The sequence below is a fragment of the Acinonyx jubatus genome, chromosome E1 (assembly GCF_027475565.1).
Source record: "Acinonyx jubatus isolate Ajub_Pintada_27869175 chromosome E1, VMU_Ajub_asm_v1.0, whole genome shotgun sequence".
Classification (NCBI taxonomy): domain Eukaryota; kingdom Metazoa; phylum Chordata; class Mammalia; order Carnivora; family Felidae; genus Acinonyx; species Acinonyx jubatus.
Genome location: NC_069397.1, coordinates 220,883 through 236,304, shown reverse-complemented (window position 1 = coordinate 236,304; position 15,422 = coordinate 220,883). Strand labels below are relative to the sequence as shown.

Genomic DNA, 15,422 nt, shown 5'->3' with positions numbered 1-15,422 from the left:
ATTTCAGTGGTGCTTGGAGGTCGTCTGTTGCTGTCGTTTAATTAGTTGTGTCTATAATTAGCAAGATAGTTACAAACACAAAGTGAAGGGTGGCTAATTAAGAAGGTCATCGGACAACAGGAAGCACAAGGCTGTTTGGAGGGCACAGGGGAAGACATTAAAGAAACAAAGGGCGATGGCACAGGGATGGGAGGGACAGACCAGGTGTGTGACGAGTCACAGCTGGTGACAGGATGGGCCCAGGGCTGTGGCTGCCCCGGGGACCTGGGTCTCGGCACACAGGCTGTCTTCAGCCCTCTGACGGAAACCCCCGGCACGAGTGTGCCCTGAGTGGGCCGTTTGCTTCCGTCCAGGGAGAAACCCCGTTGCACACGGCCTGTCGGCACGGGCTGGCCAGCCTCACCGCGGAGCTCCTGCAGCAGGGGGCCAACCCCAACCTGCAGACCGAGGAGGCCGCGTCCCCGGCCGGCTCAGGGGACGGCGTCTACCTGCAGACCCCATTGCACATGGCGATTGCCTACAACCATCCGGACGTGGTGTCTGTCATCCTGGAGCAGAAAGGTAGGCAGCTGGGGACTGCCTCTCTCCTTGACCTTGAACAGTAGGTGTCGAGTCGTCAGTTGCGGAGTTGATGTTCCTTCCAGCTGTGAGTTTTCTTACTGCAGATCCTCTCAGGTCAAACCGGAGGAGCGCGCAGTCTGGCTCCTGATGGCTGTGTTTCCCCATGTGCGTTTTCAGGATGGGGCCTGCCCGTTCCGGCTCTTAGGTTATGGTGTTAGAGCCTTGGACTGCTTTCTCTCTTATGTTGGGTGTTTTCCCAAAGCTTTGCCTCGGCGTGAGCAGTGTCCAGGGACGCCCCGGCCGCAGGTCCCGCACGAGCTGGTTGGTGCTCCGTGTGCCTCAGTCTCCCTGGCAGGCGGGCCAGGGGAGCCCCTGGACGGGGAGGCCCGCTTCCCTCAGGAGGTCATCCCCAGGTTCTCCTCTTTCCTGCCCTGAAACCTGTCTTACTCTTGCCTGCGTCCTTGTCAAGGCCAGCAGTTTTTAGCCGCGTGCTTGTGGACAGAAGTGGGACTCTGGATAGAGTGTACTTTTTTCTTAGTCCTCCCAGCAGTTGTAAGGTGGCAGGAGTTACGCGTCAGGAGAACGTTGCTGGGTGTTGTTTTGAGCCTCTTGTCAGCAGTCAGGTAGCACGTGTGTGTTTTCATAGCAGCGTTTTCCTTTTGAGAAGGTACAGTATCTTAAGCTTTAAAACCCTTATTTTCCCCGTAAGCTTTGCTCGAAAACACCAGGTTTCTGGCTTCCACTCCCCAGCAGATTTATGAATTCTCTTTGTGGACAGGTGATTGTGTTACAGCCAGTCAGTCAGATGGAAAGTGAACTCTTACTGTCTTGAGTTCTTTAAATGTGATCCGTGGGATGGTGAAATCCAGTGTTCTTTTCCTTTAAACATTTTAGCTAATGCGCTTCATGCTACCAACAACTTGCAAATCATTCCGGATTTCAGCCTCAAGGATTCCCGAGACCAGACTGTGCTGGGCCTGGCATTATGGACCGGTAAGGGGAATCAGAGCTGCCCAACTCTGGGCAGAGGAGAGGGGCGGGGAGCGTGAGGGCTGAGCCTGTACCGCCTGGTGGAAAACCGGCCTTGAGAAGTCAAGGGGGCGTGTTCGTTGCAGGGACACGTTGAGGGAGTGGGAGGCGCTGAGCCTGGGTCCGTTGGGGCCTGTCTGTTTCCCAGGCATGCACACGATCGCAGCCCAGCTGCTGGGTTCCGGCGCTTGCATCAACGACGCCATGTCGGACGGGCAGACCTTGCTGCACATGGCCATGCAGCGTCAGGACAGCAGGAGCGCGCTCTTCCTCCTGGAGCACCAGGCAGACATAAACGTCAGGTGGGTTGGGACCGCCCTCTCTGCCGCAGCACCCCAGCCATCTCGTTGACCCCCTCCTGCACCTACTGCACAAAGCTCATTAAAAGAACAGTCTAGAAGCAGTTGTTCAGATGGGGGTTTCGTATATAACCGAGAACATTCCAACAAATGAGCTGTCAAAAAGGCTTGCGGGGAAAATGCGGAGTTAAGTTGGTGTTGGTTTTGTGTTCTCAAAAGGAACTTATCTTTATCTCCAAAGTCAGGTGACCCTGAATGACTGAGTGGTAAAAGAAGGGTTTTGTCTGGTGGGCAGCTGGGGTGGCGTTTTATTGAGATGCTGCTGGGAGCAGCTGTGTGCTCGAGAGGTTTCAGCACCCTTGGGAGGGGGTGGTCAGCTATCTTCCTGGTGCAAGGAGGGGCGTGGCTCTATTTCCTAAGAGGCAGGCGGGGCAGATGCTGCCAACAGGCCGAATTGCCGTGAAAGCACATTAACGTGAGTGAAGGGGTTTGAGGGACCCAGCGGGTTCTGGCGTCTGGGACGCCCACAGGGGCAGGGTTCTCATCCGAGTCCAGCTATAGACGTGCGTCTAGGTGTGCATGTCCTCGCAGGACTCAGGATGGGGAGACGGCCCTTCAGCTGGCCATCAGGAACCAGCTCCCACTCGTCGTGGACGCCATATGCACGCGTGGAGCGGACATGTCCGTGCCAGATGAGAAGGGGAACCCCCCGCTGTGGCTTGCGCTGGCGAACCATCTGGAGGACATCGCATCCACCCTGGTGAGACCAGCTCAACTTTAGCCTCTGTTTACAAGTGGGGACGTTTCGTGTCAGAGACTCGTTTGGTGTCTGCAGAGTGGTGGCAGAGCGAGAGGTCTGCGAGCCGCAACCTGGGTCGGGGGCGAGCGGTTGAAAGTCCCGTGTAAGACGCTGGGGAGTTCGGCGTCCTCTTGGCCAGCGCTGGTTTTTAGGCTGTCTTTGTGGGAACTGCCTCCAAGCAGCCAGAGAGCGGAGGCGTCTCCCCAGGAGTCTTCTCCTGAGAGGGTACCTGGTGTGGGCTGCCCTTGCTCTCACCACGGCGATAAGTCCCCAGACCTCTGGTTTGCCTCCCTTGCTCGGAGGACAGGCCCCAGGAAGGCCTCACTGAGCTTTTCTGAGATGACGTTAAGGGATCGTGCACCTGTCACGGGATGACCTTTTCATTGCAGGTGTGTTGCCAGGGGCGGGGTAGCTGGTGTCTTCTGTCCCTCCTGGGACACGGCTCTCGAGGACACTGATAAACCTATCTGTCTCGTATTTCCCAAACCCGTCTCACAGGACCTGCCGTAAGAACTTGCACAGAGCACGTTTTAATGAGTGTTTGTAGGACTAACGAATGATACAGACTAAAGTCATCGGCAGCCGATTATCCACTGTATCGTGCCTGAAACAATGCATGTGATGGGGCACATAGAGAGTTCAGAGATGGTAATAGAATCTTTGGCTTTACTGGCAGTCTTTGTGAGTAACGTGCGTTTTCTGCAGGTCAGACACGGTTGTGATGCCACGTGCTGGGGCCCAGGGCCGGGCGGCTGCCTTCAGACACTCCTGCACAGGGCCATCGACGAGAACAACGAGTCTACTGCCTGCTTTCTTATTCGCAGGTCTGAGAGGCCCGCGTGTCCCTTCGTGCCTTCTTACTGCGGCCAGCCCTCCTCTCATCTCATCCGGCTGCAGTCCTGGCAGGCCCGGCAGGCCTTGGCTGGTCTGACTTCCCCGGCTAAGGCTGTCAGGGCTCACTGCCCTGTCAAGCCAGCCGGTTAAGGGAACTTGAGTCCCTTGCGAGGAGAGGGGCTTGTGTGCCCATATAACAGAGACAGGAAGTTGAGCCAGCTTCCTGCTCGGGGGGCCACAGAGGCTCCCGTAGTCCAGTCAGACCAGTTGACACAGTGCGGCCAGGAGGCCGGGGTGGAGGAAGCCAGATGGCCTCTGCAGGACCCCACCTAGTGCATGAACCCCGGGAGGCCCATGGCTCACCCAGAGTGAAGCATGTGTGGAAGGGACCTTTAGAGCAGTGCTTCTCAAAGGTTATTGATGTTTTACTTTTTCACTTTAATTTTTTTAGAGAGAGAGCAAGCATGAGTGGGGGGAGAGGAGTAGCGGGAGAGAGAGAAAATCTTAAGCGGGGCTTGATCCCACAGCCCTGGGATCACGACCTGAGCTGAAATCAAGAGTCAGACGCTCAACTGACTGAGCCCTCCCCCCCCACCCAGCACCCCGTTTCTCAAATTTTAAATGCATACGAATCTCCTGGGGAGCTTTTAGGAGTTCTGCTGCCCAGGCTGCCCCCAAGACCGAAAAGGAAATCCAGGGGGGTGGGGCCCAGCGTTCTGTATCTGGGGGCAGCAGCGTGTCTGTTGGATTGTGTGAGGCCGCTGCTGTGACATTTATCAGCTTGCCCTCGGCTGCCTCGGGAGCCTGCTCTTGAAGCCTGCCTTTCATCCCCCTGCTTTCAGTGGCTGCGACGTGAACAGTCCCAGACAGCCCGGTGCTGATGGAGAAGGGGAGGAGGAGGCCAGAGACGGGCAAACGCCCTTGCATTTGGCAGCTTCCTGGGGGCTGGAAGAGACGGTGCAGTGTCTTCTGGAATTTGGTGCCAGTGTAAACACACAGGTATGGAGAGTTTCCTTCTCGGGAGGTAGATGCTGAGCCCAGAATTCGGGAAATCTCCGAAGGCCGGGGGCCTCGCAGACTCTGGGTCCTGGGCCTCGGCTTGGCCACAGGTGGGGCTAAGGGACACACGGAGGGGGCGACTTCCTCTGGGTCGTGCAGCCTGCCCAGGAATTGTAAGGGTTTCAGGTGAAGACTCCCACTTTGTGTCTTTGTTCTTTCTATAGCACGAGAAGGATTTCTTCAGTCAGCTTTTCTTTGCCTTTTATCTCCGTCGGTCATATGTTTCCGTTGAGTTTGTCCTAGTCTCCAGCTGAGCACTGTGTTTAGGAGAATGTTCCAGTAGCTCAGCTGAGCCCCCGTGAGTTATGTGTCCTGGCCTGTGGGGGATGACATTTGCTGCCCTGCAGCCAGAGAGGAAGTGGGGTAACTTAGAGGTGGGCTGACCACGCGTCTTCTAAACGAAGTGTGTCTGTGCCCCGGGTCACTGCAGCATGGGGTCGTGACAGCGGCCTGCAGTCTTCTCTGGGCCTGGCCTCTTCGAAAGTTCATTTCCAACACAAGGTGGCAGCATTGAATCCCAGAACCCAGTTCCGTCCGAAAGTTCTTCTCCTTCGTGCTTCTCCCAGGTCCCCTTTCATTTGTGCCTTGTCCCCACAGGATGCGGAAGGAAGGGCACCTGTCCACGTGGCCATCAGCAACCAGCACAGTGTCATCATTCAGTTGCTGATCTCCCACCCTGACGTCCGCCTCAGTGTCCGCGACAGACAGGGGCTGACCCCCTTTGCCTGCGCCATGACGTATAAGAACAACCGGGCGGCCGAGGCCATCCTGAAGCGAGAGCCTGGGGCTGCCGAGCAGGTGAGGGACCCGCACCCAGTGCCCTGCCTGGCGCCCAAGCTCAGCAGGACCTGTTACGTGGAGACCAAACAGAAGCCCCCTGCCACACGGGTCCCTCACACGTGAAGACCTTTGTGTTGAAATTACACTCCCTTCACTTGAGGTCTGGCCGTTCAGACGGCCTGTCGGTACCTGTGAGATTTGGTGCTCTGCCCTGTGTGCCTGCCACGTGGTGGTGCCACACGCACGGGGAGGTTGCAGGTGGCCCTGCCCTGGCCGAGGAATTCTGTGGTGTCGTACGTGACGTCGTGCGTGCCTCTGCCTGGTCTCAGGGCCCTAGGAGTGGGTGTCTTGCCAAGATCTGAACAGGGCTCGGGCTGTTGCTGTGACGTCGGGGCAGCTCTCTGGGGGGAAGGTGTCTGAGGACTTGTCATCGTCCAGCTGAGCAGGCTTGGGCCTGACCTTGTCGGTGGGTCTCCAGCGGGTGCTGGGCCTGGCTGGTGACCTGCTGCCCTGGGGGCGGGGCGGGTGGGACGTGGCCCCTCCGCCCCGGTCCCCGGCAGGTCCGAGGCGGGACTGGGGTCTCTGTTGGCCTGGAGAGCACCGCCAAGTTCACGAGTAAGCCCCCGATGACAGTGATGTGGAACCAAGCGAAATCGTCTCCAGCACCAGCGTCTGCGTGGGACGGACCTGTGTGGCTGCTGGCCTCACCCCTGCTCGGGTGGTGTTGGGTGCTCTTTCGCGCCCCGTGTGACACGGGCCCCGTAGCTGAGTCCTTGGGAGACATGCTGCTTGTGTCGGTCAGCAGCCTGTGCTGGGGTCACACGCGTGTGAGGCATGGGTGTGGGGTGCTGCTGCCCCTCACGGCGCCCCGCGTGCTCACACTGACCCACAGCTCCTGTCTGCCCCGTGTCCGCGGAGCAAAGTCTGTAGCATACGGCTGGCCTGTCCCCCATAGTGTGTCGTCTCCTGCACCTCCGTGAACAGGAAACTTTCCAAAACCGCTCAGGGGTCAGGCTGGTGTTGCAGTTGTGGCTCTAGGGTGCTGGGTGCTTGTCCCGCCAGAGCGGTGGGGGGCGGGGCAGGGCTCCCAAGGCGGGTCTCTGCCTTTGCCCCTCCTGGAGCACCCCTTCCTCCTTCCGTCCCGCACGTGGTCTCTTTCTTAACTTTCCGAATCCATACTTTCTGCTGCTGGAAGATGCCAGGGCTCCCTGTCCCCTGCCAGGGGGGTGTGGCCATGCACACATAGTCGGGCACACGCGTGTGCAGACAGGGTCTGTCGTGTGTGTGTGTGTGGTGTGTGTGCCGTGTTGGGTATTGGGAGGGAGCCTCCTGGAGCCGAGGGGTGGCCACACTGGCACGTCTCCCGTGGCCAGCACAGCTCGCAGGTGCTCAGCAGGCTCCCGCTTGTTGCCTTAGGTGGATAACAAGGGCCGGAATTTTCTTCATGTGGCAGTCCAGAACTCTGATATTGAAAGCGTCCTGTTCCTGATCAGCGTCCAGGCTAATGTGAATTCCAGAGTTCAGGATGCCTCCAAGCTGACCCCTTTGCACCTTGCTGTCCAAGCAGGTTCAGAGATTATCGTCCGCAACCTGGTAAGTGTCCCCGAAACGTTGCATGCAACACGTGGACCGCACATGTCGTGGTGCGTGCGGAAGCTCTCGTCACAGGTGTTTGGCCAGGTTTTGTGAGAGGCCAGCACGACTTTGGGGAACTAAGCCAGTGCCCTCGGGGAGAGCAGCTGTGTCGGTGGGCAGAGTGTCCTCAGAGCCCAGCAGGCAGCTTGTGCAGGCAGGTGCTGGCGTGAGGCCTCGACGGAAGGTAGGACTTGGGTGGCCGAGGCCGGCCCGGGGCGCCAAGGGAAGGGAGGCCCACCTCTGTCGTCTGCGTCCTGCGCTGGCCGCCAGGGGCTCTCGAGTCCACCGTTGGAGGTAGAATTGACATGTAACGTTGTATCAGTTTTAGGTGTGCATCATAGGGATTTGATATTTGTGTGTGCTGCAAACCGATCACCACAATAGGATCACCACAATACGTCTATTTAATACCCGTCACACACATGGTTACAAAAAATTCTCTCATGAGGAGGATTTTTAAGATTTACTCTCAGCAACTTGCAGATGTGCAATGTGGTATAATTAACCGTGTTACCGTGCTGTATGTTATGTGCCCAGGACTTAACATATTTTATAACTGGAAGTTTCTACCTTTTATCCCCCTTCACCCATTTCACACCCCCTGCCCCCAGGGACCATCAGTCTGTTCTCTGTATCCAGGAGCTTGGTTTTTTGGTTTGCTTTTAAGATTCCACATAGAAGTGAGATCACGTGGTATTTTTCTTTCTCTGTCTGACTTATTGCACTTAGTGGAATGTTCTCAAGGTCCATCCACGTTGTTACAAGTGGCAGGATTTCATTCTTTTTTATGGCCGAATAATATCCCATTGTGTGAATGTACCACATGTTTATCCACTCATCCATCCACCAGTGGACACTTGGTTTGTTTCCATATCTTGGCTGTTGTAAATAATGTGGCAGTGAACACGGGGAGGGGGGGCAGACAGCTTTTCAGAATGGTGGTTTTCCAGAGACACAGGACACTCGTGGGCCCCAGAGCCCTCGCCCCCGCCCGCCGTGGCCTGCAGTCTGTGGCCTGGCGCAGGCGGGCTGCGGCATGGGCTGGGGGCCGGGCAGTGAGGGGTGGGGCTGCAGGACCAGCCTGAAGTGGACGGGCCGTCGGTGCACCCTGGAGCGTCCCAGCTGTGCAGTGCGAGGTGGGGTTCCGGTCCCCAGACTCTGGAGGTGGCTCCCTCTCGCGGAGGTCAGAAGCAGGCCCAGATTGTCAAAGTTAAGGTGGTGGCTGGGTTGGTTGGCTGGTTTGTGTGACAGAAAAGGTGTTTTAAAGCTTTTTTACAGTATATGCAGTAAGCTTTCTTCTCTATCAAAAAAAAACCAACAGTGTTTTTCCTTTGGATGAACACATAGATGTGGAATTATTGGATCGGATAGTTATTCTGTCTCTAACGTGTGGAGGAGCCTCCACACTGTTCTCCAGTTTGCGTTCCCAGCAGCGGCACATGACGGTCCCTGCCCACGTCCTCGCTCACGGTCAGACTTTCTCGTGTTGTGGGTTCAGTCATTTTGAGGTGACAGCTAACCGTGGTTTTGATTTGCGCTTCCCTGATGATGAGCGATGGGGAGCATCTCTTTTCGCCTGTCTGTCGGCTGTCTGTGTGTCCTCTCTGGAGGAATGTCTGTCCAGTTCTTCTGCCTGTTTTTAAATTGTATTTGGTGGGGTTTTTTTCTGTTGAAATGTATATAGAGAGAGATTGAGAGAGAGAGAGAGAGAGAGCGCGCATGTGCGGGCACATACAAGCAGGGGAGGGGGAGAGAGAGAAGCCCAAGCAGGCTCCACGCTCTGCACGGAGCCCAATGCAGGGCTTGATCCCACAACCTTGGGATCACGGCCTGATCTGAAATCAAGAGCCGGATGCCTAACTGACTGAGCCCCCCAAGTGCCTCTGTTTTTTTGTTTTTGTTTTTGTTTGCTATTGAGTTGCAGTGAGTTGTGTATTTTGGATATTAGCCCCTTACCAGATACATGATTTGCAAATATTTTCTTCCATTCATCAGATTGTGCCTTTTCATTTGTTAATGGTTTCCTTTCTTGTGCAGAAGCTTTCAAGTTTGTGGCCCCACTTGCTAATTTTTGCTATTGGAGTCAGATCCAAAAAATCACCACCAATGCTGATGTCAAGGAGCTTACCACTCTTAATTCTCAAAAGCAGAAAGGTGTAGGAAAGTTTTTACATTTTACAAAGGAGAAGATGGAAGGTCAGAAAGAATCCCCCCCCCCCCCCCCAAGACTGTGAGGGAGTCGGTAGCGTGGCTGGGATTTTAGCCACTTCTGCTTGACTCCAGAGCCTGCCTTTTCCCAGAGGACATGCTGCCACCGGGCAGGGGAGCGGTCTGAGCCAGGATGCGGAGCCTGGACAGTGCGTGTGGTGTGCTTTCACCAGAAAAGTGGTTGAAATTTGGGGAGAGTGTAGGAGATGTGGTTGGAGAGGCGGGTCGGGACCAGATTGTAGAGGGTGGCATTTCAGAGCAAGAACAGGGAGCAGCCTTTATCCTTTCAGCAGCGGAGAAGCCAGAGCTATGGGCCTGGCGTCACCTGGGTGGCTCCTAAATGCTGTGGTTGCTGGTGTCTCCTGTCGGCCCCAGGACGTGCTGCACAGCTAGCCTTCAGGGCGCTTGACCTATTAGATAATATTTATTTATTAAATAAATAAGAATTTATTTTTTATTATTTTTTATTTTTATTTATCTTTATTTTTAAATGTTTGTTTGTTTATTTATTTATTTATTTATTTATTTATTTTTAAGTGTTTATTTTTGAGAGAGAGCAATGGAGGGGCAGAGGGAGAGGGAGACACAGAATCCGAAGAGGCTCCAGGCTCTGAGCTGTCAGCACAGAGCCCAACACGGGGCCCGAACTCACACACTGTGAGATCATGACCTGAACCGGAGTCGGACACTTAACTGATTGAGCCCCCCAGGCGCCCCTGTTTTGTATTAGGAAAGCTCTCTGCCCAACGGGGGGCGGGGGGGGGGGCTTGAGCCCCCAACCCCATGACCGAGAGTCCACGCGCTAGTGATTGAGCCAGCCAGGTGCCCCTCTGCCGTTTTTGTTTTTGAAAAGTACTTTTTCAGAAACGTTTATGACTTGTTACGTGTTAGAGCTGAGAGAGCATTGACCTTTGTGGTGGGGAGTGAGGGCATGGGCAGGGTCGCCGGCGCAGGGGCCGAGGGGAGGCAGTGGCCGTGAGGTGGGTTGTAGAATGATTGGGTGGGGGCGGCGGGGGGGTCTGGTGGCACCAGGCACAGACTGGGTGTGAGGACCAGCCAAGGAGGTAGACGTGGGCCTCGGAGTAGTGGGGAGTTGGGCCACGTGTCCATCTGTCCGAGAGCCGAGAGGTTAGAGGGTCACAGCCTCTTCACCAAGGCTGTGCCGCTGCGTCACGAAGGCCTGAGCTCGCGGAGGGTAGGAGTCCCTAGAAACAGCTGGCCTTGCCAATAACGGCCATGCGGTTTAGTGTTGGAGCCGGGTCGTGTCGAAACAGCACCTTCACCCAGACTCCCCTGCCTGCTGGTTAGCCATCTTCGAGGTTAGTTATGATCCCCAGCACACGCAGCACCCTCGTGCCTGGGAGCACCCTCCGCATGTCCTCTTGGATCTGTGTGTGGTTTCAGTGGGCGCCCCGGGGTCTGGGGAGGCTGGGACCTGGAAGTCAGGGTGTGAACCAGAGCAGCTGACCAGTGCCTCCAGTCTCCCAGGTGGCCTCAGGCCTCGGGAGAGGCACAGACTAGATTCTGTCCTGTAGCAGCTGTCTCGGAGCTCTGTCAGAAAGGGGAAGGTTAATGAGGCGGCAGGACCATGTCTGAGGGGCCTTTCTGCTTTTGGTTCTGTAATTCTCCGGTTAATTTCTGTCTTCTAAAAAGCAAAATAGAAATAGCACATGCTTATTGTGGAAGAACTGTATGCACGTAAGGGTATAAAGCTGGTGGTGTCTCCCTTTCACCCCCAACTGGAGTGAGTGTGGTGTAGACGCTTTCACACGCCTTCAGGGAGTGTGTGCGTGTGCACACGTTTCTCTCTCTCTGCAGAGGAATCACACTATCATGCCGTCTGCTAACTCGCCTGTTTTTGACTTACTGTGTCACAGACACCCTTCCACGTGAAACCACACATGTCTGTCATCCCAGTGGCCACCTGTTGTGTTGTTTGGTTGCAGTAGTTTTCATAACTGAACCCTTCCGGCAACCTGGTTTTACTACCGTAAGCAGTGGACATCTGCACGTGGAACAGTGAACTCACTGCAGTCCTGCGTAGTTTCATGTCCTGAATCTTAGAAGTAGAGTTCCTGTGTCCTGAGGAATGGCTTTCTGACATCCTGCTGATTGCTGGTTTCGGCCTGGGACGGGTTTTGCTGTCTCCTGCCTCCCCGGGAGTGTGTGTGAGACTGTGCTGCTCCTGGCCCTGCCGGCCAGGCAGTCGCGTGGGTGTCAGGAGGCGGCAGGCTCGGGCCCCGTAAGTGGGACCTTTGCCGGTTGTGCAGGGAGGCTGCTCACGTAATGAGCCTCAACAGCTTCTTGCAGGAGCCAAAGTGAACGAATTAACCAAGCACCGCCAGACTGCCCTGCATCTCGCCGCCCAGCAGGACCTGCCCACCATCTGCTCCGTCCTCCTGGAGAATGCGGTGGACTTTGCTGCTCTGGACGAGAATGGAAATAACGGTAGCTGCCAGGCATTCCCCTGTGCCCCGTGCCGAGTGCCCTGAGCAGGCCCCCCAGTCCGGAGGTGGAGGTGCCCTGCACCCGTGGGCCTGCTTCCCTCAGGGAGGCTGGCTCTCGCAGCAGCAGAGCTGTGGCAGGGAATGCTCTGGGCGGGGCATCTGTCCTGCCACCGACCATCCCCGGGCAGCCTCCCATCTTCGTGGTACCCCTAGAAGCCTACAGCAGTTTCCCGTAAAACCAGGAAGTCTCACCTTGGGGTAACCGTGGAAAAAGGAAGCAAAGTGTTACGAGGTTGTGTTAACGACTGAGTCTTGGGGGGTGGTGAAGACCGGACGGGATGGCTCTGTGAGTGGACAGTGGCTGCTCTGGCTGTGTCCTGTTTAGAGGGAGGTCCGTGAGCAGTTGAGATTTCCCACGTGGGCTTCTGGGCTTGCACAGTAAGAGGGTTTACTCTCCAGCTCTTCATCTCGCGGTCATGCACGGTCGGCTCAACAACATCCGGGTCCTCCTGACCGAGTGCACCGTGGACGCCGAAGCCTTCAATCTACGGTGAGCGCCTGTGTTCCGGAGCAGAGGCCTGGGCTCCGCGTCACCTAGCGTGACCCTTAGGGCTGGAGGTCACTGCGCCTCGCAACAGCCCCGGGTGCATGCGATACAGCTAACTGGCCACTAGGGCACTGGACCAGCTTCAGTACCTTGGACATTTTCATTTTGGAAAATGCTCTGTAGGAAACCTTTTATGACCTGTTACGTGTCCTTGACTGTCCAGCATCACAGGTTCAGAGATCGCGTCTTTTGTGCATGGTGACCATGGCGGGTCTGTACCTAACTTGTCCACCTTGCTTCCTCAGAGGCCAGTCGCCGCTGCACATCCTGGGTCAGTATGGCAAAGAGAACGCAGCCACCATCTTTGAGCTCTTCCTGGAGTGCATGCCTCAGTACCCTCTGGACAAGCCAGACGCGGAAGGAAACACGGGTGTGTGATACGGTGCTCGCGTGTCCTGGAGACACAAGAGCTGGGCACACGGCCCACGAAGGGCACTCCGTGGGTGCACGTGGCAGGTTCTGTGAGCAGCTGTCACCGCTGCCTGGGGTGGAGTCTGGCAGTGTCTGATTCGGGGCACACGTGCGTCTAAGTGTCCCTGGTGCTGCAGAGCCGTGCCCGGGTCCAAGCAGGCCTGCCCGTCTCTTCCTTTTTTTTTTTTATATTTATTTTTGGGACAGAGAGAGACAGAGTATGAACGGGGGAGGGGCAGAGAGAGAGGGAGACACAGAATCAGAAACAGGCTCCAGGCTCTGAGCCATCAGCCCAGAGCCTGACGCAGGGCTCAAACTCACGGACCGCGAGATCGTGACCTGGCTGAAGTCGGACGCTTAACCGACTGGGCCACCCAGGCACCCCCTGCCCGTCTCTTCTGACAGCCCTCCTCTCTCTGCTGTGCACCCTGCAGATGCTCCAGAAGGGGGAAGTGTGTTGTGCGTGTGTTGACGGGCTGTGAAAAAGTGGCAGGTGACAAACAGACGAGGCCCCTGTCCTGGTGCTTGCTACTCTAGCTACCTGGTCGCTGTGCTAATTTGTATGGCTTCAAGTCATTTTGTACACGTACTTCTGCATTTGTGTTCTTGTTGGATGCGCACAGCCACCCAGAAAGTTAAGCGGTTTGGACAGTGCGTCCCGATTTTTCACGTAATGAACCAGCGGTGAGGCCCCGTGCTGCCGCCATGTTCCCGGTCCCCCCCTCCTGCCACACAGAGCCTCCTTGGCCTGTGGCAGAAGCTTTGTCACCAAGGAACGTCCTGAACCTTAGCACAGGACTGAATATTTTATCGTCAGTTCTTGGCTGCAGTACATGAATGTGTTGTTAAGCTGGCAGTGACGAGCCTGAGCTGGAGGGAGTCGGCCCAGGAGTGAGCTGGGGGCCCAGCACACCCTCCGGCCGCTGTCCGGGAAGCGGGAGGCCGACGAGCAGGCACGTCACGTCCGTGCTTCTGAGTTGCACAGACCTGGTTCCGATCGCCTAGCTCTGTCCAGTTCCAGCAGGCGACCCTGGGTTCGTAACCTCTCTGTGCCCCTTTGCTCATCTGAAATAATAACCCTTGTCCGCCTGGACTGTTTAGAAAGTCATGAGAAGGAGTTGAAGTGTGGGGCCCAGGAGAGGGAAGCAGAAGGGCTGCCGTGAGCGTAGCGGGCGGCAGGCGGGAGGGCCTGGCCGGAGCCGGGCGCCCATGGGGTTCCCTGGGTGGGCCTCCAGATTGAGTTACGTCACGTGACAGGGGCTTTGGCCGGCCAGGCTTGTGCTGGAGGAAGGCAGGTGGGACGGCGCGTTTTTCCTTCAGTGTCTGGTCCCTGCTCTGTGGCTCTGGAGCGTGTGTGTCCTGGAGCTGGGGCCGCCCTGTGCCCCCCATGGCGGTCAGTGGGGCTCTGCTGACGCACGTCCTGCCGCCTTCCGGCGGCAGCAGTCGGGGCTCAGGTGGAAGGAGCCCTCCCGTGCTTTTGTTTTCCAGTGCTGCTGTTGGCTTACATGAAGGGGAATGCCAACCTGTGCCGTGCCGTCGTCCGCTCGGGAGCTCGCCTCGGGGTCAACAACAACCAAGGGGTGAACATTTTCAACTACCAAGTTGCCACCAAGCAGCTTCTGTTTAGACTGTTAGGTGAGTGGCTACTTGCTGCTCATCCAGCACAGACACGGGCACGGTGTCGGTCGTTCACGTGCCCTGGTGACCTCTGAACCCAGAATGACCCGAGCCGGCCGCTTTCCAGGGTGCTCCAGGGCCCCTGTCAGCCCTACGTCCCGGTCCTACCGGAGGCCCACAAAGGCACCCACGCATCGGCTTGTGGGGGGCGGGGGGGCGGTCACCCCTCCACGGCTCTGGCCGCTCATCTATCTGCACGTCCTTTGTGCTTCCGCGGATCTGGGTTTTCCACATTCTTCCGAGCGGCCTTCTGCTCCAGCCCCTGCTGGCTCCCCCTCTGTTCCCTTGTGGCGAGGAGGGTGGCACCTTGGTGGCTTGCTATTTGCAAGTGCCCTCCCTTCTCCTCGAGGCGGCCGCAGAGCGGGCTTCTCAGCCCCGTGGTCTGGGCAGAGGAGCGAGCTCTGCGATGTTGGCGTGGGTGACATGCCCGGTGTCGCTTGGCAGACGGTCTGTAGCCCAGTCGGTGCCTGCGGGTGGCGCTTCTGTGGCTCCAGCTGGAGCCGCCCGCGGGCCAGCGTGGCGGGCGCTGGGCAGACACCGGCCACGTGCCGCCTCCTCCCCGCGAGCTCGGGTGACTTGCGTGGGCGCGGCTCTCGGAGCTGTGCGGGCAGAGCTGGCGTTCAGCGAACAGAGCCGACGGTTCCCGGCCTGAACGCGCCACCCTTCCACGAGCCCCGCCACGGCCCCTCGCGCTGTGCTCTCCCCCGTGTCCCTGCTGCTGGCGCCCACACCGCAGACCCAGCCGGCCACGGCGCCACTTCGCCCCTTGCTCTCGCCCCTGCTCATCCCGTCCCGCCCTGCCCGCTCCCTCGCCGTCCCCTTGCCCTTCGGCCCCTGACGGTCCTCCTGGCCGCCCTGACCGCCCATGTCCCCCGCAGACGTGGTGCCGTCTCCCCAGCTACCGCTGCCACCCCCGCCCCTCCCGGCTCAGGTCTGCCCGGCACGGTCACTCTGACGGGCCCTTCTCTCTGCCCGTGTTACAGACATGCTGTCCAAGGAGCCTCCGTGGTGCGACGGCTCCACCTGCTACGAGTGTGCGGCCAAGTTCGGAGTCACGACGCGCAAACATCACTGGT

The 15,422-nt window shown here is 57.4% G+C and overlaps 1 protein-coding gene across 3 annotated transcripts in view; it reads left to right on the top strand.

Annotated features, from left to right (window-relative positions):
- Positions 1 to 15,422, top strand: part of ANKFY1 (ankyrin repeat and FYVE domain containing 1) — a 71,997-nt gene that overhangs the window by 55,036 nt on the left and 1,539 nt on the right. For 2 of the 3 annotated variants that reach the window (XM_027047523.2, XM_027047522.2), the window contains exons 12-24: positions 354 to 561; positions 1,456 to 1,554; positions 1,739 to 1,892; positions 2,481 to 2,649; positions 3,394 to 3,512; positions 4,365 to 4,521; positions 5,179 to 5,379; positions 6,778 to 6,954; positions 11,505 to 11,652; positions 12,111 to 12,201; positions 12,504 to 12,628; positions 14,158 to 14,304; positions 15,330 to 15,420. In XM_027047523.2, the coding sequence (XP_026903324.1) occupies positions 354 to 561; positions 1,456 to 1,554; positions 1,739 to 1,892; positions 2,481 to 2,649; positions 3,394 to 3,512; positions 4,365 to 4,521; positions 5,179 to 5,379; positions 6,778 to 6,954; positions 11,505 to 11,652; positions 12,111 to 12,201; positions 12,504 to 12,628; positions 14,158 to 14,304; positions 15,330 to 15,420 (1,886 nt within the window). Of the gene's footprint in view, positions 1 to 353; positions 562 to 1,455; positions 1,555 to 1,738; positions 1,893 to 2,480; positions 2,650 to 3,393; positions 3,513 to 4,364; positions 4,522 to 5,178; positions 5,380 to 6,777; positions 6,955 to 11,504; positions 11,653 to 12,110; positions 12,202 to 12,503; positions 12,629 to 14,157; positions 14,305 to 15,329; positions 15,421 to 15,422 lie in introns of those variants that run through there. The other variant, XR_008294051.1, reaches the window with a different exon arrangement.